This window comes from Ornithorhynchus anatinus, chromosome X5 (genome assembly GCF_004115215.2).
Source record: "Ornithorhynchus anatinus isolate Pmale09 chromosome X5, mOrnAna1.pri.v4, whole genome shotgun sequence".
Lineage (NCBI taxonomy): Eukaryota > Metazoa > Chordata > Mammalia > Monotremata > Ornithorhynchidae > Ornithorhynchus > Ornithorhynchus anatinus.
The window spans coordinates 1144515-1171559 of NC_041753.1; the positions used below are offsets into that span (position 1 = coordinate 1144515).

Consider the following 27045-nt stretch of genomic DNA (forward strand, 5'->3'; position numbering starts at 1 on the left):
TTGCCCCATCTGTAAAATGGGGATTAAGACTGAGCCTCACGTGGGACAACCTGGTAACTACCCCAGCGCTTAGAACAGTGCTCCGCACATAGTAAGCGCTTAGCAAGCACCGACATTATTATTATTATTCTTCCCCAGGGAGGTTGGGGTGTTTCCCCAGGCAGGATTGATTAATTGTGGTATTTGTTATGTGCTAAGCACTGTTCTAAGCGCTGGGGTAGTTACAAGGTAATCAGATTGTCCCACGTGGGGCTGACGGCCTTCATCCCCATTTTATAGATGAGGTAATTGAGGCCCAGGGAAGGGATGTGACTTGCCCAAGGTCACACAGCAGGCAAGCGGCGGAGGTGGGATTAGAACCCGTGACTTTCGCTCTAGCCACCTGGCCATGTTGCTTCATTCATATTTATTGAGCACTTATGGTGGGCGGAACAGTGTACTAAGCACTTGGGAGAGGTCAGTGGAACAATAAGCAGCCATGTTCCCTGTCCAGTAGGAGATTTCAGTGGCAAGAGCCCGGGCTTGGGAGTCAGAGGTCATGGGTTCGAATCCCAGCTCTGCCCCTTGTCAGCTGGGTGACTGTGGGCGAGTCACTTCACTTCTCTGGGCCTCAGTGACCTCATCTGTAAAAGGGGATGAAGACTGTGAGCCTCATGTGGGACGATCTGATTTGCAGGGATCTCCCCCAACGCTTAGAACAGTGCTCTGCACATAGTAAGCGCTTAACAGATACCAACATTATTACAGGGTGGAGGCTGGGGGAGCCTCGGGGGGACGGGCCTCGCCTTAGGGGAGCTGCCTCACAATGGGAGGGGGGGCAACAAAAGGCGCGAATCGGCGCCTCACCGGTCCTCTTTCGGGCTCGGCCGCCCGCCCAATCAGCGCGCGGGGCCTCGGCCCCTCAGACGGCCTCCCTCCCGCTGATTGGCTGTCTGCCCGCGCGGGATCCCTCTCACGACGGCCTCCCTCCCTCTGATTGGCTGTCCGCCCGGGCTTGTGCGCGCGGGACCCCGCTTACGACGGCCTCCCTCGCTCTGATTGGCTGTCCGTCCGGGCTGGGCCCGCGGAGCCCTCTTCGGACGGCGTCCCTCGCTGTGATTGGCTGTCCTCCCGGGCCGTGCGCGCGGAACCCCCATCCCCACCGCCACCCCCGCTTCGGACGGCCTCCCTCCCGCTGATTGGCTGTCCGTCCGGGCCGTGCGCGCGGGACTCCCATCCCCCCACCCCCCTTCGGACGGCCTCCCTCCCTCTGATTGGCTGTCCGCCCGAGCTTGTGCGCGCGGGACCCCTCTTTCGACGGCGTCCCTCGCTCTGATTGGCTGTCCGTCCGGGCTGGGCACGCGGACCCCTCTTGGGACGGCGTCCCTCGCTGTGATTGGCCGTCCGCCCGGGCTGGTGCGCGCGGGGCCTCAGGCGGCCTCCTTGGCTCTGATTGGCCGCCCCCTCGGGCTGCGCGCGGGAGCCGGGTCTCGGGTGAAGACGACCGGTGCCAACGGGCGCCATGATGGCGGGCGAGGCGCGTCGGGGCCCGAGGCGGCCCGGCTCCCCCCGGGGCGACCCCCGCCCGCCGGCGGTGCTGCTGTTGGTCCTGCTGGGGCTGGGGGTCAAAGGGCACAAGCTGAACGTGCCCCAGGTGCTGCTGCCCTTCGGCCGGGAGCCCGGCAGGGTCCCCTTCGTCCTGGAGGCCGAGAGGGGCTGCTACACCTGGTGGGTCCGGGGATGGGGGTCGTCCCCCGCCACCCCGCGCCCGGGCCCCACGCTCCTCCCGGCCTCTCCCCCCTCGACGACCACCCCCCGAAATGCCCCTTCTAATACTAACGTTGGTATTTGTGAAGCGCTTACTCTGTGCCGAGCGCTGTTCTAAGCGCTGGGGGAGATTCAGGGTCATCAGGTCGTCCCACGTGAGGCTCACGGTTAGCAGTGTTGGTATTTGTCGAGCGCTGACGATGTGCCGAGCGCCGTTCTAAGCGCTGGGGGAGATTCAGGGGCATCAGGTGGTCCCACGTGGGGCTCCCCGTCTTCATCCCCATTTTACAGATGAGGTCACTGAGGCCCAGAGAAGTGAAGTGGCTCGCCCACAGTCCCACAGCTGACAAGGGGCAGAGCCAGGATTCGAACCCATGACCTCTGACTCCAAAGCCCGTGCTCTTTCCACTGAGCCACGCTGCTTCAGGTTGTCCCACAGTCCTCATCCCCATTTGACAGATGAGGTAACTGAGGCCCAGAGAAGTGAAGGGACTTGCTCACGGTCACCCAGCTGACAGGTGGCAGAGCCGGGATTCGAACCCACGACCCCTGACTCCCAATCCCAGGCTCTTCCCACTGACCCACGCTGCTTCTCTATTCTTCTGCCCCCCCCCATCACCCCCCAGAGGGTCTGGGGTCGGTCGGAGGTCATGGGTTCGAATCCCGGCTCTGCCACCTGTCAGCTGTGTGACGGTGGGCAAGTCACTTCACTTCTCTGGGCGTCGGTGACCTCGTCTGGAAAATGGGGCTTAACTGTGAGCCTCACGTGGGACGACGTGATGACCCTGTATCTCCCCCAGCGCTTAGAACAGTGCTCTGCACATAGTAAGCGCTTCACAAATACCAACATTATTATTATTATGCCCCCTCCGCCCGGCCCCTCCATGACATCCCCCTCTCAGCGCGTCCTGGACTCCCCCAGTGAGGGAGAAGGGGTTTTCCAAAGGTCACGGTCCCGGTTGGGAGCGGACACGGAGGCCGCCCCCCCGGCCCGGGCGTGGACTTCCTCCGGGCCTCCAGGTTTCCGTGCGTCGAGGCCGGACCTGCTGCCCACCCCCGACCTCCCGGGGGGCCGTCGCGGGAGGAGTCGCCTACGTTCATGCCTTCGGTCGTACTTATCGAGCGCCTACCGGGCGCCCGGCGCTGTACTAAGCGCTTGGGAGAGGACGGAAGCGGGGCATCCCCACCCCTGGGCCCCCCTCACCGCCCCAACGCCGTCCCTCCGCCCCTCCACCCGACCCCGCCGGGCGTCCGGCCCTCACCCCGGGCGATGCGTGTCCCCCCCCAGGCGGTCCACCCACCACGACGTGGTCACCGTCCGGCCCCTGTACTCCAACGGGACCGTCTGCTCGCAGCGGGCCGTGCTCGTCGCCGAGTCCACCCAGCCCACGCGCCTCAGCGGCCTCATCCTCGCCCGTGACGTCGGTAGGGCGGGAGGCCGGGAGGCCCGGCGAGGGGAGAGGCGAGCGGGCCCCGGGTCTGGAATGGGAAGGCTCCGTCCCCGGCCTGCCGTGCGACCTGGGCCGTGACGGTAATAATAGTAGCTAAGTGCTTCGTCTGTGCCAGGCCCTGTACTGAGCTGGTGCGGAGACGAGCGCATCGGGTTAGACGCAGTCCCTGTCCCACCCGGGGCTCACCCCATTTGACAGACGAGGGAACCGAGGCCCAGGGAAGCGAAGTGACTGGGCCAGGCTCACACAGCAGACAGGGGGCAGGGTCAGGATTAGAACCCGGACCCTTCTGAGTCCCGTGCCCTCCGCCGTGCTGCTTCCCCCTCCTGTCAGGAACCTCTCCGGGCCTCACGTGTAAATAATAGTGATAATGTTGGTATTTGTTAAGCGCTTACTATGTGCAGAGCGCCGTTCTAAGCGCTGGAGGGAGATACAGGGTCATCGGGTTGTCCCACGTGAGGCTCACAGTTAATCCCCATTTTCCAGATGAGGTCACTGTGGCACAGAGAAGCGTAGTGCCTTGCCCGCAGTCACACAGCTGCCGAGTGGCCGAGCCGGGATTCGAACCCATGACCTCTGACTCCCGAGCCCGGGCTCTTGCCACTGAGCCACGCTGCAGGGAGGAGCTCAGACTGGGTTCCCGTGGGAGCCGGGGGCTGGGACCCATCTCTTTCTGGGTTTACCACAGTGCTCAGCACAGTGTCCGGCAGGCGGTCGGTGCTGAATGAATGCTGGCACCGTCATTATCTGGGGGCTTTTCTAAGAGGCCGGGTGCCCGGTGCCCCCAGGAAGAGTGGTGCCCCCGGCCAGGCGAGGGGGCGGTTTAGCCGGATCCTCCAAATGTCCAGAAAAAGTCCCGATACTTTTGGGGGACAGAAGGTCCGATAATAACGGTGATAATAATAATAACTGTGGCATTTGTTAAGCGCTTAGTATGTGTCGGGCCGTATACCGAGTGCTGGGGTAGCTACCAGGTAATCAGGTCAGACACAGTCCCTGTCCCACACGGGGCTCAACACCCTACATCCCCATTTTACGGATGAGGCCACCGAGGCCCAAAGAAGTGATTTGCCCGAGGTCACACGGCAGACAAGGGGCGGAATTGGGAGTAGAACCGGGTCTCTGGCTCCCGGGCCTGGGCTCTTTCCGCTAGATCACGAGGCGACTAGAAGCTCCTAGGCGGCCTTGACGGCAAAGAGGGGGGAGGGGGGGAAGAAGGGAGGGAGGAGAGGAGCGGGCTGATGGGTCAGTGGCGTCCTCGGGGAAATCCCTCGATTCCCGCACCCGGTCCCCCCCGCCCGGCTCCGGGGAGCCGCCCTGATCCGGCGGGCGGCACGGAGCGCGTCGCCTCGGCCCCTCCGTCCCCGCTCCCTCCCCACGGGCCCCTGACCGGGCGTCCGGCCCCCCTCCCAGTGACGGACCACGAACTGCGCTGCGACGTCAAGGTGGACGTGATCGCCGGCATCGAGATCGTGTCCCGCACCCGGGAGCTGTACGTCGACGACGCGCCGCTGGAGCTGGCCGTCCGAGCGCTGGATGCCCAAGGTCCGTTCACCGTCCCCTCCCAAGCGCTTAGTACAGTGCCCTTGCGCACGGTAAGCGCCCGATAAGTACGATCGAGTGCAGTGAATGAATGGATGAAGGTCAGCGCCCGGTGGGGCCCCAGGCGGAGGGGCCACGGCAGAGCTCCAGAGGTAATAATGACAACAATAACGATAACGGTATTTTTTAGGTGCTTACCGTGTGCCAGGCACCGTACTGAACCCTGGGGTGGACACAAGCAAATCGGGTTGCACACAGTCCCCGTCCCGCATGGGGCTCACCGTCTTCACCCCCGTGAGGGAACTGAGGCACAGAGAGATGAAGTGACTTGCCCAAGGCCACACAGCAGACAGGTGGCAGGGCCGGGATTAGATGACGATGATGGTATTCGTTAAGCGCTTACTATGTGCCAGGCACTGTTCTAAGCGCCGGGGCGGGGGAGTAAGTAAGGTAATCAGGTTGTCCCTCGTGGGGCGCACGGTCTTAATCCTCATTTTAATAATAATAATCTTGGTATTTGTTGAGCGCTTACTATGTGCAGAGCACTGTTCTAAGCGCTGGGGGATATAAGGTGATCAGGTCGTCCCACATGGGGCTCACAATCAATCCCCATTTTACCGAGGAGGGAACTGAGACCCAGAGAAGCCAAGTGTCTTGCCCAAAGTCACGCAGCTGACAAGCGGCGGGGCCGGGATTAGAACCCGTGACCTTCTGTCTCTTGTGCCCGGGCTCCAGCCACTACGCCACGCTGCTTCCTCCGGCCCGTATTGCTCCCTCCCCGCCCAATCCCTGCCCATGCCACACGCCTCAGGCGGCGGGAGGAAGATGCGTGGACTTTTCCCCTAGGGGGGACGGGGCCCGCAGGCACCCGTGTAATAATAATAATAATAATAATAATGTTGGTATCTGTTAAGCGCTTCCTATGTGCAGAGCACTGTTCTAAGCGCTGGGGGAGATACGGGGTCATCAGGTCGTCCCACGTGAGGGTCACGGTTAATCTCCGTTTTCCAGATGAGGTCACTGAGGGACAGAGAAGTGAAGTGACTCGCCCACAGTCACACAGCTGACAAGGGGCAGAGCCGGGAGTCGAACCCATGACCTCTGACTCCGAAGCCCAGGCCCTTTCCACCGAGCCACGCTGCTTCTCTGTACTCACGGACGCATACGTACACGGATGCACACAGATGCTTTGGGCGAGGCAGGCCGGAAGCCCCGCACGGGGGGGCAGCCCCGGGCCTGGGAGAGGAGGTCCAGTGATAATAATAATAACGATAATAATCGTACTATTTCTTAAGCGCTCACTATGTGCCAGGCACCGTAATAATAATAGAGATGGTATTTGTTCACTGCTACGTGCCAAGCACTGTTCTAGGCACTAGGGTCGATACAGGGTTATCAGGTTGGACCCAGTCCCCGTCCCACCTGGCGCTCCCAGTCTTAATCCCCATTTTACAGATGAGGGAACTGAGGCCCAGAGAAGGGAAGGGACTTCCCCGGGGTCACACAGCAGATGAGTGGCAGAGCCGGGATTCATTCAGTCGTTCGTTCATTCGGTCGTATCGACCGAGCGCTTACCGTGTGCAGAGCACCGTCCTAAGCGCTTGGAAAGTACAATTCGGCAACAGAGAGAGACCATCCCTACCCAACGACGGGCGCACAGTCTAGAAGGGATCAGAACTCAGGTCCTTCCTACTCCCACGCCCAGGCTCCGTCCACTGGGCCGTGCGGCTTCTCGGCGGCAGCGGAGGGCAAGGGGGCCCGGTGCGGGAAGGCGGCACGGGTTGGGGTCCCGAGGGGTCGGGCCGAGGCCAGGGGCCACGGGCGCGGGCCCGGCGGCGGACAGTCGCAGGCTCAGCGCGCCCGGGCTCCGTCTCCAGGAAACACGTTCAGCAGCCTGGCAGGGATGGCGTTCGACTGGAGCCTGGCCCGGGACGACGAGTCGGAGAGCGTGGAGCTAACCAGCAGGATCCGGTACCCGGGGACCCCGGGAGGGGGGCGGCCCCCGGGATGGGCGGGCGGGGGAGCGAGACCCTCATCGGGACCCCCTCCCGTGCGCCCCGGTGACGGCCACGCCACCGCCCCGGTGGCCGCAGGGTCCTGAGGTACTCGGAGGCGGAGTACTCGCCCCCGGACTACATCGCCCAGATGGAGGCGGCCGAGAAGCAGGGCGACAGGATCCTGGTGTCCGGAATCGGCACCGGGGCCGCCGTGCTCAAGGTCCGCGTCCACGAGCCCTTCTACAAGGTGCGGGCGTCCGTCCGTCCTCCCGTCCGGCCGCGCCCGGGGCCCAGGGCCGGCCGGGGGCTGAGCGGGCCCGTGGTCCCCGCCAGAACCTGGCCGCGGCGTCGATCCGTCTGCTGGTGCTGGAGAACGTCTTCCTCATCCCGGCCCACGACGTCTTCCTCCTGGTGGGCGCCTACATCCGCTACCGGGTGGCCAGAGTCGTCCAGGGCAAGCTGACGGGTAGGCGGGGCCGACCCCCGACCCCCAGCGCTCCCCCCCCCCCCGCCCCCGCCCCACTTCACCTGCCCTCCGCTTCCCCGGGCCCGGCCGGCCCCGACCCCGCCGCCCCCCTCCGGCAGACATCCGAGCCCGAGGGTGCCCGGGCTGCGGGCCGATAGCCGCCGTTCCCCCCCGGGGCTCCACCAACCCCTCGGGGAAACCGGGTCCGGGCAGGGGAGCGGGAGATCCGGAAGGCCCGGGCCGGGCCGGCCCCGGGTTTGGAGGTCCCTGGGCCCCGGGGGCGCCCGACCCCCGGCTCCCGGCGGCCGTCCGGCCGAGGCTCGACCTCGGCCTCCGCCGTGCCCGCAGAGGTGGTATTTCCCCTGGAGCACTACGAGCTGGTCCTGCAGAACCACGGAGTGGCGGCCGGCGGGGCCGGGGAAGAGCCGGTGGCCCGGCTGGACGAGCGGAGTGCCACCGTGACGGCCGTCCAGCTGGGCCGGGCCAACCTCATCTTCGTCCACAAAAGTATCCTTCCAGCCGCTCCCGCCCGGCGCCGGGAACCCCCGGGGCCAAGTGCAGGGGGCCGGGAGGAGGTGGGCCTGCGGGGTGGGCGCCGGTCCTCGAGTCTCCTCCCTGAGGCTGCGGGGGAGGCCTGAGGGAGACCGGGGTGGGCGTCCCGGCCACCAGCCGTCTCCCTACCCGCGGGTCCCCCGTCCCTCCCTCCCTCCACCCCTCCGTTTCACCGCTTTCCTTGAGCTTCCCCCGAGACGTCCACATGCGGGCCGTGTCCGGTCTGCCCAACTGCAGCCTGCACGTGGTGGAGGCCGGATTCCTAGGTACCCCGGCCGGGCAGCGGGACGGGCGGCTCTCGGCCTCCGGGCCCGGGGGCGGAGGCGGTAACCGCTCGCTGCCGGAACCGAGGCGGAACGGGGGTGGGGTGTGCGTCCCGAGGTCGGGGCGGGATGGGAATGGGGGCCCGGGGGAGGGGGGCGGCGGCTATCGGCCAGAACGGCCGGGTTCCCGGCCCGCAGGGTTCACCGTCCATCCCGGAGACCGCTGGAGTCTGGAAGTGGGGCAGACGTATGTTGTGACGGTGGAGGTGTACGATAAGAGCAGCATGAAAGTCTACATGTCCGACGTGAGTGAGCGGAGGGGCCGGACGGGGGTGCGGGGTCCGGCCCGACCCGCAGCCCGCCGGGGGTCCGGCGGGACACGGGGCCGAACCCAAGGGCCCCCGGCCCCTTCTGAGCCGGACCGCTCTCCGGCCGGCCCAGGAAACCGGTCTCTGGGTAGCCCCTCTGGCCCTGTCGGTCGTCGGGGGGTCCCGCCCGGGCGGTCCGGCCCCCGTGAACTGCGCCGTGGGGGCCTCTGCACCCCACCTTCCCGGCCGCACCCCCGAGCCATCCTGTCCCGGCCCTCTTTGTCAGAACCTGCGCGTGGCCCACCGCTTCCCCGAGGTCTTCTTCGAGGAGCTGATGTCCACCGCCAACGGCTCCTTCCACGTGGTCAGGGCCCTGCGGGACGGCGTCACCCTCATCACCGCCTCCCTGACCTCCGTCGACAGCCCGGTAGGCCCCGTCTCCCCCGCGGGCCTCCTCGGCCACCGGCGTCCACTGGGCACCCGGTGCCATCCCGGACACTGGAGAGAGGGCGGCAGACGGCGAGCCAGCGTGCCCCGCCCTCAGGGGGCTTACCCTCAAGCGGGGCCCGGGGGCGGGAGGGCAGGGAGACAGAATCGGGGACCGTGGGAACGGGAAGGAGGGAGAGCGAAGGAACGTCGGGCCGAGGGCGGGAGGGAGCCAAGAGGGCCGAGAGCTGCCGGGTCCGTGACCGGGGCGCGGGCGGTTTGTTGGGGAAGGCCGCCTGGAGGAGGTAGGCCGCCGGGAGCCTCTGCCGCCGGGGTCTGCCAGAGAGTCGGGGAGGGTCTAGAGGGTCCCGCTCGTGGCGACCCGGCGGCCGTGTGGAGAGGAGAGAGGCCGGAGGCCTAATCCGGGGGGGGGGGGGGGGGGCCCAGCGCCCGGCGTTTCCTCCCCCGTGGCCCGGGGCGAGAGCGGCGGCCGCCTGCGCTGATCGGGGCCCTGCCCGGCGTCTGGCCCCGGGTCCCACCGAGAAGCCTCCAATTAGGGGAATCGAGGTCAGCGGAGTGGGCCGCGGGGACCCCGGGCCGCCCGCCCGAGAGCCGGCAGAGCCGGGCCCGGGCGGGCCGAGATCTCTGGAGGCAGGCGGGGAGAAGGGAGGGAGCTGGGGACGGGGAGGTGGGATGGAGGGGTGGGCCAGGGCCGGGGGGCCGGCCAGGAAGGGAGAGATGGGGCTGGGACAAGTGAGATCTGTGGCGGTGTTTTAGGAGGAGCGGGAGAGCTGGGGCGGGCAGACCGGGCCCGTCCCTTCCTTCCTTCCTTCCTTCATTCAGTCGCATTTGTGCGCAGAGCACTGTACCGAGCCCTCGGGAGAGTGCGGTTTAACAATAACCCGACACGTTCCCTGCCCACAACGAGCCCACGGCGATACCAGAGCTAGCGGCGCCGACCGGCTTCCCCCCGTCTGACCGGTGGGCCGGCCGGCGGGTCGGTGGGCCGGCTACCTGCCGAGGGCGGCCGGGCCGGGCCCGTCCCGCTGAGCCTCGGGCCGGACCTCTCCCCCAGGAGGGTGCGGCCAGGTTCTTGGCCGTCCCCATCGGCCACGAGCAGGAGGTGAAGATCTACTTACCCATCAAGCTGTCGCCCGCCTTCCTGGCGTTCCCTCACCACCCGGCCACCGTCGCCTACCGCTATCAAGTGCAGGTACGGGGCCCCGCGCCGCCCTGGGGCGGACGGGCACCTCCCTGCGGGCGCTGGCCGGGGGACGGGCCCGGGAAGGGAGCGGGCGGCGGGCGGCGGGCCCGGAGGCGCCGCTCCCCACGGTCACGGCGCGGCCGCCCTTCCCCCAGGTAGAGGGCGGAAGCGGGAACTTCACGTGGACGTCCTCCAACGACACGGTGGCCACGGTGACCATCAAGGGGATCGTGATGGCCGGGCCGGTCCAGGGGAACAGCAGCGTCCAGGCCCGGGACTTCCAGAACCCCTTCCGCTACGGGGAGATCTGGGTCAGACCCCCGCCCGGCCCCCCCGCCGCCTCCGCGCTCCCCCCTCCCTTTCTGTCCCCGGGGGCGACACTGTCCCACTATTCACTGGGTAGTATTTATTGAGCGCTTACTGTGTGCAGGGCACTGTACTATGCGCTCGGAATGGACAGATCGGCAACAGATAGAGACCATCCCGGCCCATCGACGGGCTCACGGTCTAATCGGGGGAGTCGGACGGACAAAAACAAGACAATAATTAGAATCAAGAGACAACTTAATCGCAATAAATAGAATCAAGGCCCAGGTGCCTCCCGGTGCCAGGCTCACCGTCGGGCGGGCGCTGCCTCCGGGGCACGTCCGCCTCCTTGGCCGAGAGCCCACTAGCCAGTCAGACGATCGAACTCATTAATACTAATAATTACAGCGCTTGGTAAGCGCTTACCATGTGCCGGGCACTGTACCAAGCCCCGGCACGTGGTGAGCGCTTAATAAGTACTCTAATCGGGATGAATCAACACGAGCTAATCTGGTTAGACACGGTCCCTGTCCCCCGTGGGGCTCACGCTCTTAACCGCCATTTGCCAGGTGAGGGAACTGAGGCCCAGAGAAGTGAAGTGACCGACCCAAGGTCACATAGCAGACGTAATGACAATGACGGCGTTTGCTAAGCGCTCACTGTGTGCCGAGCACTGTTCTAAGCGCCGGGGCAGGTACGAGGTAATCAGGTTGGCCCACGCGGGGCTCACGGTCTCAATCGCCGTTTTATTCGTTCATTCGTTCCTTCCATCGTATCTACTGAGCGCTTACTGTGTGCAGAGCACCTAGTATTTTACAGGTGAGGTCGCCGAGGCAGAGAGAAGTCAGGCGACCGGCCCAAAGTCCCACAGCCGACGGGTGGCGGGGCGGGGATTAGAATCCACGACCTCGGACTCCCAAGCCCGGGCCCTTTTCACTGAGCCACGCTGGGCACCTACCGTACGCGGATCCCCGTGCCGAGCGGTCGGGAGGGTAGAAGAGAACAGCAGAGACACATTCCCTGCCCACGTGGAGCTCACGGTCTCGCTCGTTGGACGACGAGCCCCGCGTCCTAGCCCCTTCGCCTCCCCCCGCCCCCCCGGCCCTTCCTGCCGGCCCCCTCCCTCCCCTTCCCCCGGCCCGGCCCCGCCCGGCCCACCCCCGCCCGCAGGTACTGGTCCTGCCGCTGAGCAAGCTGGAACTGCGGCCCTTTCACGCCGACGTGGCGGTCGGGCACGTGATCGAGATCCCCGTGGTCATGTACCACACCGACCGCGACAGCCGGGAGAGCCTGGCCTTCACCGACTGCTCCCTGCTGGCCCTGGACGTCACGACGGACAAGCGGGGCGTCTTCGCCGTCCCCCGAGAGGGTAGGGTCTCCGCCGGCCGCGGCTCCGCGCGGGGGACCGGGACGGACCGGGTCCGGGGCGCGGGGGGAGCAGCGGGCCGGAGCGGCCGGGGCCCGGGACTGGAGGCAGAAGGTCACGGGCTCTAATCCCCCTCCGCCACTCGTCTGCTGGGTGACCTCGGCCGGGTCGCCTCACTTCTCTGGGCCTCGGTTCCCTCATCTGGAAAATGGGAACTGAGACCGGGAGCCCCGGACGGGAGAGGGGCTGGGGCCAGCGTGATGCGCCGGTGACCACCCCGGCGCTTAGTACAGTGCCCGGCGCAGAGTAAGCGCTTAACAAATCACCACAGTTGTTATTCTCTAGAGGCGTAAAATGTGGATTAAGACTGCGAGCCTCACGCGGGACAGGGACCGGGGCCCGGCACAGACCGAGTGCTTAACCAAATGCCATAATTATTATCATGGTATTGTTATCACGATTAGGTCACGGCAGCCCCGTTCTAGAGTCGGGGAAATTGGGCCCCGGGGCGAGTCAGGAGGGTGAGCAGAAGCCGGCCCACACCTCTCACCTCCCGGGCCCCCGTCCCCTCAAACGCGGTAGAATAAATCACCCCTGCAGCTGGGCTCACCGTTTACCAGCCCGCGCTTTCAAGCGCGTGGTACAGCGCTCAGTAAGCGCTCGGTGAACGCGACCGAAGGAAGCAAAGCGCCGCGGGAGCCCGGAGGCCCGCGGGCGGCTTGGACCCCCAACCGGCCCTCCACGCCGCTGCAGGAGCCCAGAGGCCCGGTCCCACAGCCTGCTCCAGCGCTCAGATCACGGCCCAGGCCCTGGGCCACGCCCTGGTCACGGTCCGCGTGACCCTGCAGCAGCGGCGCTTCGAGGGCAGTGCCACCTTCGCCGCCTACGAGCCCCTGAAGGTGAGAGGGGATGGGGTCCCCTGGGCCCCAGGCCCCGGGCTGGGCGGCCGGGAAAACGGGGAGCCGGCCCCCGTCCGCCCCCGTAGCGCCCCGTCCCCGTCCCGCCGCGGTCCGCCTCCCCTCCTCGGCCCGCCCGGGCCAACTGCTCGGGCGGAGGGCTGGGAGGGGCGAGGAAGCCCAGCCGCGTGGGCTGTGATCCCGGAAGACTTCCCGGAGCAGGGGGGTCGGGAACGGGGCGGGGCCGGGAGGGGAGTCGGAGGAGGGCCCCGTGCCGCGGAGCGGCCACTGACCCCGGACGGTGCGGGGCGGGGGCGGGCCGAGCGTGAGGAACCGGGCTTGCCTTGCAGCAGGCGAGAGTTAGGTCAGACCCGGGGAAGCACGTGCTCCAGCTGATCGCAGGCGAGAGGGCAAGCGTCCACCCGGGAGGTGGAGGCCGGGTGCCCCCGAGAGGGAGGTTGGGGTGTCCCGGCGGAGCGGCGGCCGGCCCCGGCCGTCGTCACCGAAGGGAGCGGGTCGCCCTCTGGGAAGTGTCGAAACGTTCCGGGAACGGGGGGCACCCGCCCCCGTTCTGGGCGTGTCGGGCAGCGCCCGCTGGTGCCGTTGGCATCAGGAGTCCCCCACGGGCCCGCCGGGTCCCCAGAGGTCCCCGGTGGCTCCGACGCCCCTCCCTCAAGTCTCCCAGCGGCTGACGGGGAGAAAGGGGTAAGCTCGTGGCGGGCAGGGACCGTCTCTACCGACTCTATTGTAGCGTGCTCTCCCAGACGCCTAGGACGGTGCCCCGCACACCGTCGGCGCTCCGTAAACCCAGATGGATCGCCTGGGAGAGAGTGCGTCCCTCCTCCAGTTTCGGAAGGGGCCCCCGGGGGTGAGACGGGCGGTCCCGTCTCTCGGTGCTCCCTTCCCCTCCTCCCGGCCAACCCGGCCGCGTCCCCAGGCGGTGAACCCGGTCGAGGTGGCGCTGGTGGCGTGGCGCTCTTCGAAGGAGGTGGTCTTCGAGGGCGGGCCGGGGCCCTGGGTCCTGGAGCCGTCCCGCTTCTTCCTGGAGCTGAGCGCCGAGCGCCCGGAGTGGATCGGCATGGTGCCCGGCGGCTGGGCGGCCCGGCGGAAGCAGAACCAGTACGCTTACTGGGTCCACTGCCTGCAGCTGGGGGAGCAGGTAGCCCCGGGGGCCGGCTGGCGGGGGGCCGGGGCGAGGCGGGCCGCGGGGGAGTCCGCGCCTTGGGGAGGACGTGGAGGGCCCCTCCGCGCGCCCCCCCGCCCGTCCGCCTCCCCGGCGGTCCACCCACCCACCGGTCCGCCGGGCACGGCCCCGAGGGGACGAGTCCCGCGGAGGGCCCGGAGACCCCCGCGGACGTGGGGCGCTGGTGCCGCCCGCGCTACCCGCCGCCGCCGGGGCTCCGCAGAATCCGGTGGGTGCAGGAAGGGGGCCTGCCGGCCCTCCCCCCGTCCCCCGGCCGGCCATCCCGCCTCTGGCCCGCGGGCGGTCCTCGCCCGCCCCCGCCCCGGAGGTCCCGGCTGAGCGTCCTCCCCGCCCGCCGCCCCCCCCCCCCCATCTCTTTGGGCAGATGCTGATGTTCCGCGTGGGAAACCACCCGGGCGTTCTGAACCCCCACCCGGCCGTGGAGACGGCGCGGGTGGTCTTCGTGTGCGCCCACCCCGCCAGCCTGGCCGTCAGCCCCGTGTACCGGGTGCGGGCTGGAGCCCGGCCCTGCCCCCTGCCGCAGCACAACAAGCAGCTGGTCAGTCCGGGGCACCCTTCCGGGTCCCGCCCCGCCGCCCTCCGCCTCCGTCCCCTTCCCGTCCCCTCTGGCCCCCGGCGCATTCCTCCGGTGAGAAGCAGCGAGGCCTAGCGGCTGGCGCCCGGGCCCGGTAGTCCGGAGGACCTGGGTTCCGGTCCCGGCTCTGCCACGGGTCTGCTGGGTGACCTTGGCCAAGTCACTTCACCTCTCTGGGCCTCGGTTCCCTCCTCTGGAAAACGGGGATAAGAATAGGAGGCCCGTGCGGGGCAGGGACTCCAACCAACCCGATCAGCCTGCCTCGACCCCGGCGCTCAGAGCGGTGCTTGGCACGGGGTCGGTGCCGACCGAGTACCGTGATTATTATTATCGATTATCGTCCCGCGTCGGCGGGGCCCGGCCCGCGGGAGGTGGTGGCGGCGTGGGGGTCAGGGAGGGGCGCCGGGCTCCGGTCCGACGCCGGCCCGCGCTGCGTCCGAGCGCAGGTCCCCGTGTCCAGCCTGCGGGACACCATCCTGGAGCTGACCGTGCTCGACCGACACCGCAGGAAGTTCGACAATTTCAGCTCCCTGCTCGTGGACTGGAGATCTTCCAACCGGACGCTCGCCAGCTTCGATCCCGACGAGCCCATGGACGTGGTGGCCAAGGGGGACGGCACCGGCCAGACCAGGCTGCACGGTGCGCCCGGGGGCTCCCGGCCGCCCCGCCGTCCCCGCCGTCCCCGCCTCGGAGCCGCTCTCCCCTCAGCCACCCGCGGGGCGGATGCCGCGGACCCCGGCCGCTCCGTGGGCGGGGGGGCGTCTAGTATGGTGCCTTCGCAGCTGGGAGGCACCCAGTACAGCGGCCCTTCACCCCGCGGGCACCCAACACGGCGGCCCTCCGCGTGACGGGCACCAACACGTTCCTTCGGTCATATTTATCGAGCGCTTACGGTGCGCGGGACCGTCGCCCAGCACTTGGGAGAGGACAGTGGAACCGTAAAGACACATTCCCGGCCCCCGGTGAACTCAGTCACTTAACCGTATTCATCGAGCGCTCACCGTGTGCAGAGCACTGTGCTAAGCCCTTGGAATGGACGGTTCGGCAGCGGATAGAGACCGTCCCTGCCCGATGACGGGCTCGCGTTCTAGAAGTCACGACGCTTCTCTGGGCCTCAGTTCCCTCGTCTGTCAAATGGGAATGGAGACCGTGAGCCCCACGAGGGACGGGGACTGCGTCCAACCCGATCCGCTCGTGTCCACCCCGGCGCTTGGTACAGCGCCTGGCACCTATTATGCACTTAAAAGAAAACGGGATGATGACGATGACGATGATTGCAGTCCCCTACCCACGACAGGCACCTAATACAGAGCCCCCTATACGCCATAGGCCCCGGTACAAGGCTCAGGGTCCCAGCACATCACCCTGGACGGAGTAGGCGCTCAGTAGATAGCACTGATCGGAGGCCGCCCACCTCGGGGGATGAACAGGCCGGTCAGCCCCCGTCCGCTCCCAAGTCCCGGGCAGCGGTCTGCGCACCGTAAGCGCTCGGTAAACACGACAACGAACGCACGTGTCGGTGCCCGTCACGGCCCTGGCCGGCGGCGAGACCCGCCCTGGCGGCGGGATGGGGCCGGCCACGGGAAACGAGACCCCGTCCGGGTGGTCCACCCCTGTGCCCGCAGGCCTCCGGCTCCTGAGGGTCCACCGGCTCAAGGGGACGCTCTCGGTCAGAGTCGTCCTGCGGGGTTACCGAGAGGACGACGCCATCTCCGTGAGTGTCCGGCCCGCTGGCCCCGGGGAGCCGGGCCGCCCCCCCCGCCCCCCCCGGTCCCCGTGGCCGGCCTGGATCCCGCCCAGCTCAGCCTCGGGGGTCTCCCCCAGTGGCCGGATGGGCAGGGAGGGGCGGCGAGCGCCGGGGTCCGGCGCCTACCCCGCCGACGCCCGCTCCGTCCCCTCAGAGCGTCGCCGACCTGCCCGCCTCCGTGACGGTGGAGCTGCTGCTGGTGGAGGACGTGACCGTCGTCCCCGAGAACGCCATCATCTACAACCACCCGGCCGTCAGAGTGGGTGGGGGCCGGGCTGGGGGCGGAGCGGGGGGCCGGGCCGGGCCGGGCGGACACCCCCTACCTCCCGCCCTGCACCGCAGGAGACGTTTGACCTCGTGGAAGGGTCGGGCTACTTCCTGGTCACCAGCCGCGAGGAGGTCGTGGCCATCACCTACCGGGAGCCCGACAGCTTCATCCAGGTGAGCCCGCGCCGGCCGGAGGCCCGGACCGTCCCCCCGTCGGCCCGGTCCCGCGCCCGCCTCCCAGCCGGCGGATGGCGGGACCTTGCCCGGGGGCCGGGGGCGGTGCCGGGCGAGGCGACCCCGGGGTCACACGGGTCCCCGGCAGGTGGTGCCGATCCAGACCGGCTTGGTGACGCTGGAGGTGTACGACCTGTGTCTGACCTTCCTGGGACCCGCCCGGCTCCAGCTGAGGGTGGCCAACTTGCACGAGCTGGTGGTGGACGTCATCGACAAGGTGAGGAGCCGGCCGCCCCGCGTTGGCTCGGTCGCGCGGCCGGAGATACGGAACGCTTATCGTGTGCAGAGCGCCGTCCCGGGCGCCTGGGAGAGCACGGGGCAACGGTAGACAGACCCATCGCCTGCCCACGAGGAGCTTAGGTCTCGGGGGGGGGGCGGGGGAGGCGGGCCGCAGTCCCGCGGGAGGGACGGGAGCGTCGCCCTCGGCCCCACCTTCCGTCGGGGGCCGACCCCTCGCTTGCAAGAAGGCCCGGAGGACCGTCTGCGGGGAGCGCGTCCCCGGGGGTCACCGAGGCAGGCCGGGGGGCGTCAGGGAAGGATCCCCGGAGGAGGCGGCGGCTCACGTCTGGGAGCCACGTGGTGCCCGGGCGTTGGAAACGGAGGCGGGGCCCGCCCCGCCACCCTTCCCACCTCGCCCCCCGGGGACCCCCTCGCCGCCTCCCCCTGCCCCGTCCCCCCGTGACCCTCAGGTGGAGGTCGGGAAGTCGGTGCCGGTGAGGGTCAGGGTCCTGGGCCGCCCGCAGCAGCCCTTCCGGAAGAAATACTTCCGCCACATGGAGCTCCGGCTGCAGCTGGCCTCGGACATTGCCGCCCTGACGTGAGTGCCGCCTCGGTCCCGCCCCGGGGCCGCGCCCTCCCCCCCCCCCCCCGGCCCGGCCCCCCTCGGCCCCCGCGGGTCCCGAGCCCCGGCAGCCGCCTCCCCGCCCCCACCCCCCGCGCGCCCCTCTGCCGCAGGCCGGTGGAGGAGCAGGACGAGTGGACGGAGTCCCACCTCCTCCGGGCCCTCGCCGTCGGGCAGACCACGCTGGTGGCCGTCGCCAGGGACAAGGAGGGCAGGAAGTTGACATCCGCCCCGCGCCAGATCGAAGTGAGTCGTCTTGCCCGGTCCCCGCCCCCCTCCCCCGGGCCGCTCCCTGCCGTCCGCCGCCACGGCCCAGCGGACGGAGCTCGGGCCCGGGAGCCGGAAGGCCTTGGGTCCTAGTCCCGACTCCGCCACTCGTCCGCCGGCCGACCTGGGGCGGGTCACTTCACCTCCCCGGGCCCCAGTTACCTCATCTGTAAAACGGGGAGCCCGACCGGGAGCCCCCGGGGGCCGGGGGCGGACTGCGTCCGACCCGATCTGCCGGTTTCCGGTCCGGCGCTCGGTACGGTGCCCGGCACCTAGTAAGCCCGTAAGAAATCCAAGATAGCAATAGCGACGACAAATAATGCTAATGATAAATACCAGGATTATTACAGCTATTATTCGTACCCCGCTTCTCTCCCCCCAGGTATTCCCTCCTTTCCGGCTCGTCCCCGAGAAGATCACCCTCGTTCCCACCAACATGGTGCAGGTGAGCCGGGGGGCGCGCCCCGGGGGGTGGCCCGATGCCGTCGGGCCGGGGACCGGAGCCGCTCACGGGGGTCTCCGTGCACGGCAGGTGGTGTGCGAGGGCGGGCCCCAGCCCCAGTCCCTCATCGACTTCACCATCAGCAACAAGACCGTCGCCCTGGTGAACCACAGGGGGCAGGTCACGGCGCGGGCGGCGGGCACCGCCGTGGTCCACGGCACCATCCGGACGGTCAACGAGGACACCGGCCTGGTCACCGTCTTCTCCCAGGTGCCCGCCCCGCCCCTCCAGGAGCCCCTCCGCCGCGCCCACCCTCCCCGGCGAGAACGGGGCTCTCCCGTCGGGAGCCGGCTGCGGAAATCCAGCCCGGTGGCCCCCCGTCCGCAGAGGACAGTGGCCCGGTCGGCGCTGCCCCGGCCCCCCTCACCCCGCCACGCTGTCCTCCCCCGCCGCCCCCACCTCCGCCGCAGGACGAGGTCGAGGTGGAAGTAGTCCAGCTGCGAGCCGTCAGGATCCTGGCGGCCACCACCCGGCTCGTCACCGACACCGAGGTGAGGCCTCCGTCCCCACCCGGCGCGCGGGACCCCCTCCCCGCCACCCCCCACCCCCCCGGCCCCCTCGGCACCCCGCTCCTCCTCGTCCCCAGATGCCGATCTACGTCATGGGGCTGGGCAGCGCCCAGACGCCCTTCTCCTTTGGCAACGCCAACCCCGGGCTCACGTTCCACTGGGCCGTGACCAAGAGGGACGTGCTGGACCTGGAACCCAGGCAGGCAGAGGTGCGCACGCCGTCCCCCACCCCCCGCCGTCCCCGACCCCCGCAGCCCTCCCGCGATCCCACCTCCCCCGGGGCACCACCGGGTCGACCCACTCCCCGAAGACCATCGGTTACCAGTTCCGCGCGTCGGTCGGTCGGTCAGTGGGATTGGTTGAGCGCTTACCTAGTGCAGAGCACTGGACTGAGCGCTTGGGAGAGTCCAGTAGAACAATAGAGGGGCACATTCCCCGCTCCCAACGAGCTGACGGTCTAGAGGGGGAGTCGGAGACGGATAGAAATAAATGAGAGACGTGGACATGAGGAGGGCCGTGGGGCCAGGAGCGGGGATGAAGAAAGGGAGCAGGTCAGGACGAGGGAGAAGGGGAGAGGAGGACTCAGTCAGGGACGGCCTCTTGGAGGAGGTGTGGTTTCTTCCTTTTCGTTCAGTAGTATTTCTTGAGCGCTTACTATGTGCAGAGCGCTGGACTAAGCGCTTGGAATGGACAATTCGGCAACGGAGACATTCCCTGCCCACTGACGGGCTCACGGTCTTCTTTATCCGCCAAGGGAACCCGGCCTCCGAGAGACCCCACCTCTGACCGCCCCCCGCCCCTTGAGGCCCCCCTCAGCTCCGAGGGGCACTAACCCCCGGACGCTCCCGGCTCACCCCCCTCGGGCCGCCCCCGTTGCCCGCCGTCGGCTGGCGTCGGCCGGGTCCCCGGGCTCCGGGGAGGGGCATCACCGGGCCCCCGGGGGCCGCGCCGCGCTCCCCCCCCAGGTGTCGGTGGAGCCGCCGGCCGAGGTGAGCTTCGCCGCCGTCGTGCGGACGCGGGCCTCCGGCCGCACCAGCGTCCGCGTCACCGTGCGCTGCCCCTCCGACCCCGACGCCTCCGCGCCCGCCTGCACCTCCGCCACGCAGCTGGAGGGAGGCCCGCTCGAGTTCTCCGACGAGGTGCAGATCCTGGTACGGCCTCGTTCCTTCCTTCATTCGATCGGATTTACTGAGCGCTTACTGGGTGCAGAGCACTGTACTAAGCGACTGGAAAGTAATATTCGGCAACAGAGAGAGACCATCCCTACCCGACGGACGGGCTCACGGTCTAGAAGGGGGGAGACGGACAAACAAAACAAGTGGTCGGGCATCGGTAGCGACAAAATGAATAGAATTATAAATATAGACACGTTATTAATAATAAAAATAGAGTAGTAAATATGTACAGCTATACAGGACTGCCGTGGGGAGGGGAAGGGGGAAGAGCGGAGAGAGGAGGGGCGATGGGGAGGGGAGGAGGAGCAGAGGGAAAAGCCTGTCTTTGTTCAGGCCGTCGTATTAATTGAGCACGTACTATGTGCGGAGCACTGTACTAAGCGCTTGGGAGCGCACGAGACAACAAGAAACGGACACGTTCGATCTTACGGTCTAGCTTACACCCCCGGACCCTCCCCCTTCGCCCCCTTTGTCCGTTCCCCGTCCCTTCCTCCGCCGCCCCTCCTTGGGGCCCTCCCGGCCCGCCCTCCCCGCCCCCCCCCCCATTCCACTCGCCCAAGCGCCGAGTCCGGCGCTCCGCCCCCAGCGAGCGCTCAGTAAATACGACGGAGTGACTGCCCGCAGGTGTTTGAGAAGCTCCAGCTGCTGTGTCCCGACTGTCCGACCGAGAGGGTCCTCATGTCCATGAACTCACAGTTCCAGCTGCACACCAACAGGTAGGGGGCCGGGGGGGGGGCCACCTCCTCCCCGACCTGAAGGACTTCTGGCCGTCTCTGTCATTTATCGATTTTATCGGGCAGACCGGGACCCGGGACCGGGAACCAGAAGCCAGCGGGCACCCGGATGGGCGACTTGGCCCGTTACCGAATCGGCGTCGCCGGCGCCCGCCGGGAACCCCCGGCCGCTCCCGGCCTCCCCCTCCAACCGTGCCCGCCCTCCCCGTAGGGAAGGAGCCGCCGTCGTGAGCTCCCGCATCCTCAAGTGCTTCCCGAACTCGTCCGTCATCGAGGAGGACGGCCAGGGCCTCCTGCGGGCCGGGGCCGTGGCGGGCTCCGCCGTCCTGGAGGTCACCTCCCGGGAGCCGTTCGGAGTCAACCAGACGGCCATCACCGGGGTCCAGGTGAGGCCGGGGGCCGCCGCCCGCCGGAAGCGCCACGGAACCCAGGGCCAGCCGCACGGGCGGGGGTTGGGTCTGTTTACCGCTGCGCCGTCCTCTCCCGTCGGCTCGGTACGGTGCTCTGCACACAGGAAGGGCTCGGTGGATAGGGGTTGAACGCGTGATGACTGATTCGGGGGTAGTCAAAATCCCCAGCCCCCCCCCGGACGGTGGCGGTGGTGAGAGGGGAGGGCCTCTCCCGCCCTTTCTGCCCCGTGACGCCCGGCCCCTCCATTCCCGGCCGCTGTGCCCCGGCGCCCCGTGCCCCGCGCCCCGTCCTGAAGCCTGGTGTCGCCCGCAGGTGGCCCCGGTGACGTACCTGCAGATCAGCACCGCCCCCCGCCTGTTCACGGCCCCGGGCAAGAGGCTGGCGGCCTTCCCCCTGGGCGCGGCCCTCACCTTCACCGTCCACCTGTACGATAGCGTCGGGGAGCGCTTCCACACGCACAGCGCCCAGCTCCACCTGGCCCTCAACAGGTACCGGGGCCCGCTTCCCGCCCCGTCCCCCCGAGGCCCTCTCCCCCCGGACCCCGGCATCCTGTCCCGGCAGGGGCGGGCACCCGGGCGCCGCCCACCCCGAACCCCGGCCTCCCCTCAGGGATGACCTGCTGCTCATCGGTCCGGGCAACAAGAACCACACGTACGTGGCCCAGGCGGTCAACCGGGGCGTGACGCTGGTGGCCGTGAGGGACCTGCGGCACCCGGGCATGGCCGACTACATCCCCGTGCCCGTGGAGTGCGCCATCGAGCCCGACGCCCGGCTAGCCGTGGTCGGCGACGTCGTCTGCTTCGGCACCCACCTGGTCGGCCAGGGAGGTCCGTCCCGACCCCTGACCCTCCCCGCCGGTCCGGCCGGGGTGGGGCGGAGGGCGGGGGCCGGGGGGCCGGGCAGCGGGGCACGACGAGGTCCCCGTGGGGTGGGCACGGGGCGAGCCGTGGGAGCCGGGCACAGGTTACGGGGCGTAAGTGGGCCCCACCGACCCGGTCCCGCCTCTTTTCAGGCGAGCCCGGGCTCTGGGTGGTCTCCCCGGCCAGCGTCCTCCAGCTGGACGTGCTGAGCGGGGCGGCCGTGGCCCGCAGCCAGGGCACGGCCACCGTCTTCTATGAAATCCCGGGCCTCGTGCGCACCTACCAAGAGGTAGTAACTCTCTCCGCCGCCTTCCCCGGCTGAGCTCCCCGTCTCCCCACCCCGTCCCTCGGCTTGGGACGTACGGCCCCAGGGTGGCAGGGGGACGGCCGGGGGTGACCGGCCGGGCTCTCCGGGCCGGGAGATGCCGAAGCGGTGGGGTCGGAGCCCTTAATCCCAGCTCCACCGCTTGTGGAAGTTGACTTCCCTGGGCCTCAGTTTCCTCATCTGCAAAATGGGCATTAAGAGCGTGAGCCCCAGGTGGTACAGGGACTGGGTCTAACTTGAGTACCTCGTATCGACCCCAGGGCTTAGAACAGTGCTTGGCGCAGAGTAAGCACTTAACGAGTACCATAATCATTATTATATTAATGCCCGTCTCCCCCTCTAGACTGTAAACCCGTGGGCGGGGAATGCGTCTGTTGTATCGCGCTCTCTCGAGCGCTCAGTCCAGTGCTCCGCACACAGTAAGCGCTCAATAGACCCACGACTGCCCGACCGAGGCCCGCGGGCCCGGAGAGGGAGCTGCCGGTCAACGTACCGGGGCCGCTGTCCGGGTCTCCCCCCGGGCCGGATCCCCGGCTTCCGGTTGCCTCCGTCCCCCCCAGGTGACGGTCAACGCGTCCTCGCGGCTCATGCTCAGCTACGACCCCAAGACCTTCCTCACCAACACGCCCAACTCCGGCAACTTCAGGCTCCTCATCAGCACCAGCCGCCTGGGAACCAACCTGAGAGGTGCGGGGCCGGGGGGCGGTGGGCGGGCCGGGTCCTGTCCCAGCGGGGCCGGGGGCCGGGGGGTGGGCCGGGCAGAAGTCTCCCCTCCGCGGATGGACATCGCCGATGCGGACAGCCGCCCGGGGCACCCGCGGCACCTGCCCCCCCCCCCGGGTCTGGTCATCCCAACGCGGGTTAGCGCCGTTCCACCTTCCCTCTGATCTTCTCCCCGGCCACGGCACCCAAAACGGAGGGGGGCCCCGCTCCGTCCTCACTTCCCTCCCCCTCTGCTCAGCGCGGGTCAAAGCTGCCCCTTGGGTGTTGCCCAGGTGGTCCTACCCCAAGGGCTTCGGGTTGAAACTCCTGGCCGACCTCGGGCCTCGTGCCAGCTTTCTCTCTCCCTCTCACTCCCGGCCCCCGGCCGGCTCACCGCCCCCGGGGAGGCAGGGTCTCACGCTCCACTCTCCCGCCTTCGCCGCTCACACCTGCCAAGCCGCAGCACGCCTCCCACCCTCCCACAAACCCGCCCCTCCCCCGGGGCCTTCCCCCGACGAATTCCCGTCTCGTCTCCCCGACTCACCCCCTCCCAAGCGCTTCGGGGAAGCGGCCAGGCGCCGTGGCCAGAACGCGGGCCTGGGAGTCAGACGGTCCCGGGTTCTAATGCCCCCCCCTCGTCCACCGGGTGATCTTGGGCAAGTCACTTCACTTCTTCGGGTCTCAGTTCCCTCGTCTGGAAGATGGCGATTAAGACCGTGAGCCCTTATGTGGGACAGGGACAGTTTCCAACCTGATTTACCTGAATCTACTGTTTACGACAGTCCTTGACACATAGTAAGACCTTGATGAATATCATTATCGTTATTATTATCCTACCCTCCCTCCACCTCCCAGCTGCCCAGACACAAACCGATTTCCACCCTCTGCTCCTCAACTGCTGGTTCCTTCACCTGGCCCTCTTCCCCTCCGCTTCCTCCTCGCCCCCCTGCCGGCAGCTCGCTTCGAGCCCATCCCCTCCGTGATGTTCCGAGCGCTTTGAGGATGGGGATTTGGCTAAACGATGTGACACCCCCAGTTCCCCCAAGGCGCAGCCCCGGCGAACCCCCAGACCCGGGACCAGGCGTCCAGGGGACAGGGCTGACAGAATCATTTCCTTATATAAATGTCCGCCTCTCCCCCCTACACCTTAAGCTCATTGCGGCCAGGGAACGGGTCTATCGTCCTCTCCCAGGCGCTCAGTAGAGTGCTGCGCGCACAGTAAGCGCTCGCCAAGTACAGCAGACTGCTGGGGGCGGCCCGGGCGGGGAGGCGGGTGGGTGGGCTCGCCGCCGCGACCTCCCACCCACCCAGCCGCCTCCCAACCCGCCTCTCCCTCCCGGTTCCGCGGTGTCGTCCGCCAGGGTCCTGCAGCCCCCTCCAGGAGTCCGCCATCAAGACCCTGCTGCTCCCGCAGACCCTCATCCTCTGCCACGTGCAGTTCAGCAACACGCTGATGGACGTCCCGGCCAGCAGAGTCTTCCACGTCCTCACCAACTTCAGCGTCCGGCAAGGTACCGTCCCCCCTCGCCCCCCGGCCGGGGTCCGGAGTGGGCGGCGCCACCGCCAGCCGGGCCCGGACGCCCCCCGAGCCAGCCTCCCCTCCCCCTCGACGGCGGCCCCGCGGCCCTCCGGGAGGAGCGGGCGGCGTCCTTGGCCCACGCGCGGTGCCGCCCCCCTCCCCTCCCCCGCAGGGCTGTACGAGTGCCTGGTGGGCGTCCGGCCGCAGGCGGCGGAGCTGCTGCGGCCGCTGAGCGTGGCGGACACGGCGGTGTACGCCTGGGTCTCGCCGTCCAGCCCGCGCGGGCCCGGCGGCTCCCAGAGGCTCCTGATCCCCTTCGTCCCCGCCTTCTTCGTCAACCGGTCGGAGCTGCTGCTCAGCCGGGCCCACCCCGCCGCCGAGGTCCGGGTCCTGGGCGTCGACAGGGTCCTGGAGAAGCTGGAGGTAACCCCGACCCCCTCCAAGAACTGACCCACGGGCAGGGGGCCGGGGGCGGCCGGAGCCGGAGCCGCGTCCGGTCTCCCTGGACCGGACCGGTGGACGGGAGGTCGGCCGAGAGCGGAGCCGCTCGTCAGACCTCTCCCCGCCCCCGGCTAATCGGGGCTGCCCTAAATCCCTGCCCCCGTCTCCACCGAGGGCCTCCGGGGAGTCGCCCGGGACTAAATCCCCCTCGCGGTCCCGTCGGGTGAGCCCCGGGGGGCGGGGCGGGTGGGGAGACAGGTTCCCCGGGGGCGCCCAGCCGGGAGGTCTGGCCCCGCAGGTGTGGGCCAGCTCGCCGGTGCTGGCGGTCCAGCGGCCGCGCCGCTCTCCGACCGTGCCCGGCCTGGCAATCTACCCCGTCCGCGCGGTCAACCTCACGTCGCTGCGCCGGATGACGGCCCCCGTCTTCATCAACGTCTCCTGCCCGCTCACCCGCCAGCGGGCGGCCGTGCCGGTCCGGGCCGTCGAGGAGGAGCCTGCCGCGGGTGAGGGTCCCCGGGCGCCCCGCTGACCCGACGCCCGGCCTCCGGGCCTCCACGCCCCCCCCCCCCCACCCGACCGGGTCGTCGGGGCCGGGGACCCCCGGGGCGGGGGGGCCGGAGGACCCAGCCGCTCGGCTTCGTGCCGCAGGTCGTTGCGAGGACGCGGGCGTGGTCCGGCAGCTGGTCGGCTCCTACCAGATCCTCCTCTTCACCCTGTTTGCCGTACTGGCCTCCACCGCGGTCATCTTCCTCAGTGAGTGCCGCACCCCACCAGTCCGCTCATTCATTGTCGTATTTATCGGGCGCTTGCTACGTGCAGAGCGCTGTACTAAGTGCTTGGAATGGACAATTAGGCAACAGATATAGAGACTATCCCCGCCTAACAACAGGCTCCGCTCAGGATGAGGCCGGCCGGAGGACCTGCCCCATCTCTCCTCCCTCTACACCCACCTCCCAGGCCCATTCTCCCCTGGCATTTTATGGGCTCAACCCTTGCCCGACCGGCAGCACCCCCTCCGACAGGGATCGTCCGCCTCCTCCTCCCGGGAGGTGTTTCTCTTGAGGCTCCTCCAAGACTGGCAGCCGTTGATCTCACCGGTTGTATTTAGCTCTTGGTGGGCAGGGAACACGTCCGTCGAATCTCCTCTCGTACCACCCGCCCAACACAGTAAATGATGGATATCGACCACCTACCGTACCAGGCCCTTACAGGGCACGGCCGTTCTAAGCTGGTGGCCGCGTACAGCGGACGAGAGACGAGAGGTTTGCCCTCAAGGTTACAGAACTCGGGGAGACGGATTCTGTAGCCTCGGCTACGGGCCTCGAGCAGAAAAAGCCCAGCCTTGGGCTTTTAGACATCCCTCTGCTATCTCACCCCACCCCAGCTTGCACTCCTGGATCCTGTTCCTTCCCCTACTCTTCCTTTCACGTCCAGCAAGCCCCCCCCTTCCTTCAGCGACAAGTAGACACATGGCAGGGGGGGCGTCCAGCATGGCAGTATATATTGGATGCATCTCCCTCCCCCACCTCCCGGGGAGGGCATTAAGCCCTGCCCGGCCGGACAGTCGGTCCTCCCTCCTTACAGCGTACAACGCCTTCCTGAACAGAGTGCAGACGGTGCCCGTGGTGTACGTGCCCACTCCCACCTCCAGCCAGACAGGTGGGTTGAAGGGCCGGCCGGGGGTCGGGGGTGACGAGGTCAGGCCGGGGTCGGGGGGCTCCCCACGCCGGAGCAGCGGCGGGCCCAACGCGGACCCTGGGACCCGCGTTCTAATTTCGGCTCTGTAAAACGTAACACGGGGAATGGGTGTCGTGCGAGACAGAGAACGCGCCCGTCGCGATTTAGCTCGTAGGCAGCCGGCCGCTCCGATTTTTTGAGCGCCGACTGCGTGCGGAGCACTCTGTTAAGCGCTTGGGCAAGCACGAAAGAACGGAATACGCTCCCCGTATAGCGTTTGGCACACGGTAAGGCCTTTACGAATGCCATTAAAAAACCGCATCTCCGACCTCCTCCCCGCAGGCTACCCGTACCCGTCCGGCGGGCCGTACGTGAGCCCCCAGCCGCCCCTGGCCCAGAGCCGGCTGCAGCACTGGCTGTGGAGTGTGCGTCACTGACCTCCTCCTCCCCCTCCGCGGCCCACCTCAATAAACCGGGCCGAGCACCGGGGGGAGGGCGGTCTCCCGCGGCCCCCTCCCCACGGAGACCAACCA

The 27045-nt window shown here is 68.3% G+C and overlaps 1 protein-coding gene across 2 annotated transcripts; it reads left to right on the forward strand.

Annotated features, from left to right (window-relative positions):
• The first annotated feature begins 1449 nt into the window (after positions 1-1449).
• Positions 1450-27045, forward strand: NUP210L (nucleoporin 210 like). 2 transcript variants are annotated; one of them, XM_029054801.2, is made up of 40 exons: positions 1450-1707; positions 3035-3171; positions 4611-4742; positions 6617-6710; positions 6833-6983; positions 7070-7202; positions 7551-7709; positions 7952-8020; positions 8216-8322; positions 8612-8752; positions 9827-9964; positions 10111-10266; positions 11432-11630; positions 12381-12526; positions 13461-13682; positions 14092-14265; positions 14748-14940; positions 15927-16015; positions 16203-16307; positions 16391-16489; positions 16638-16766; positions 17239-17366; positions 17504-17636; positions 18040-18102; positions 18190-18369; positions 18570-18650; positions 18746-18877; positions 19634-19819; positions 20468-20559; positions 20789-20963; positions 21301-21476; positions 21598-21815; positions 22001-22137; positions 22734-22860; positions 24237-24386; positions 24567-24817; positions 25134-25338; positions 25484-25588; positions 26420-26494; positions 26855-27045. In XM_029054801.2, exons 1-40 carry the CDS (start codon positions 1502-1504, stop codon positions 26947-26949), a joined length of 5688 nt encoding a protein of 1895 aa, XP_028910634.1. In that variant the 5' UTR covers positions 1450-1501; the 3' UTR covers positions 26950-27045. The 2 variants fall into 2 exon arrangements, with proteins under 2 accessions (XP_028910634.1, XP_039766734.1); XM_039910800.1 differs by having other exon boundaries at positions 25293-25338.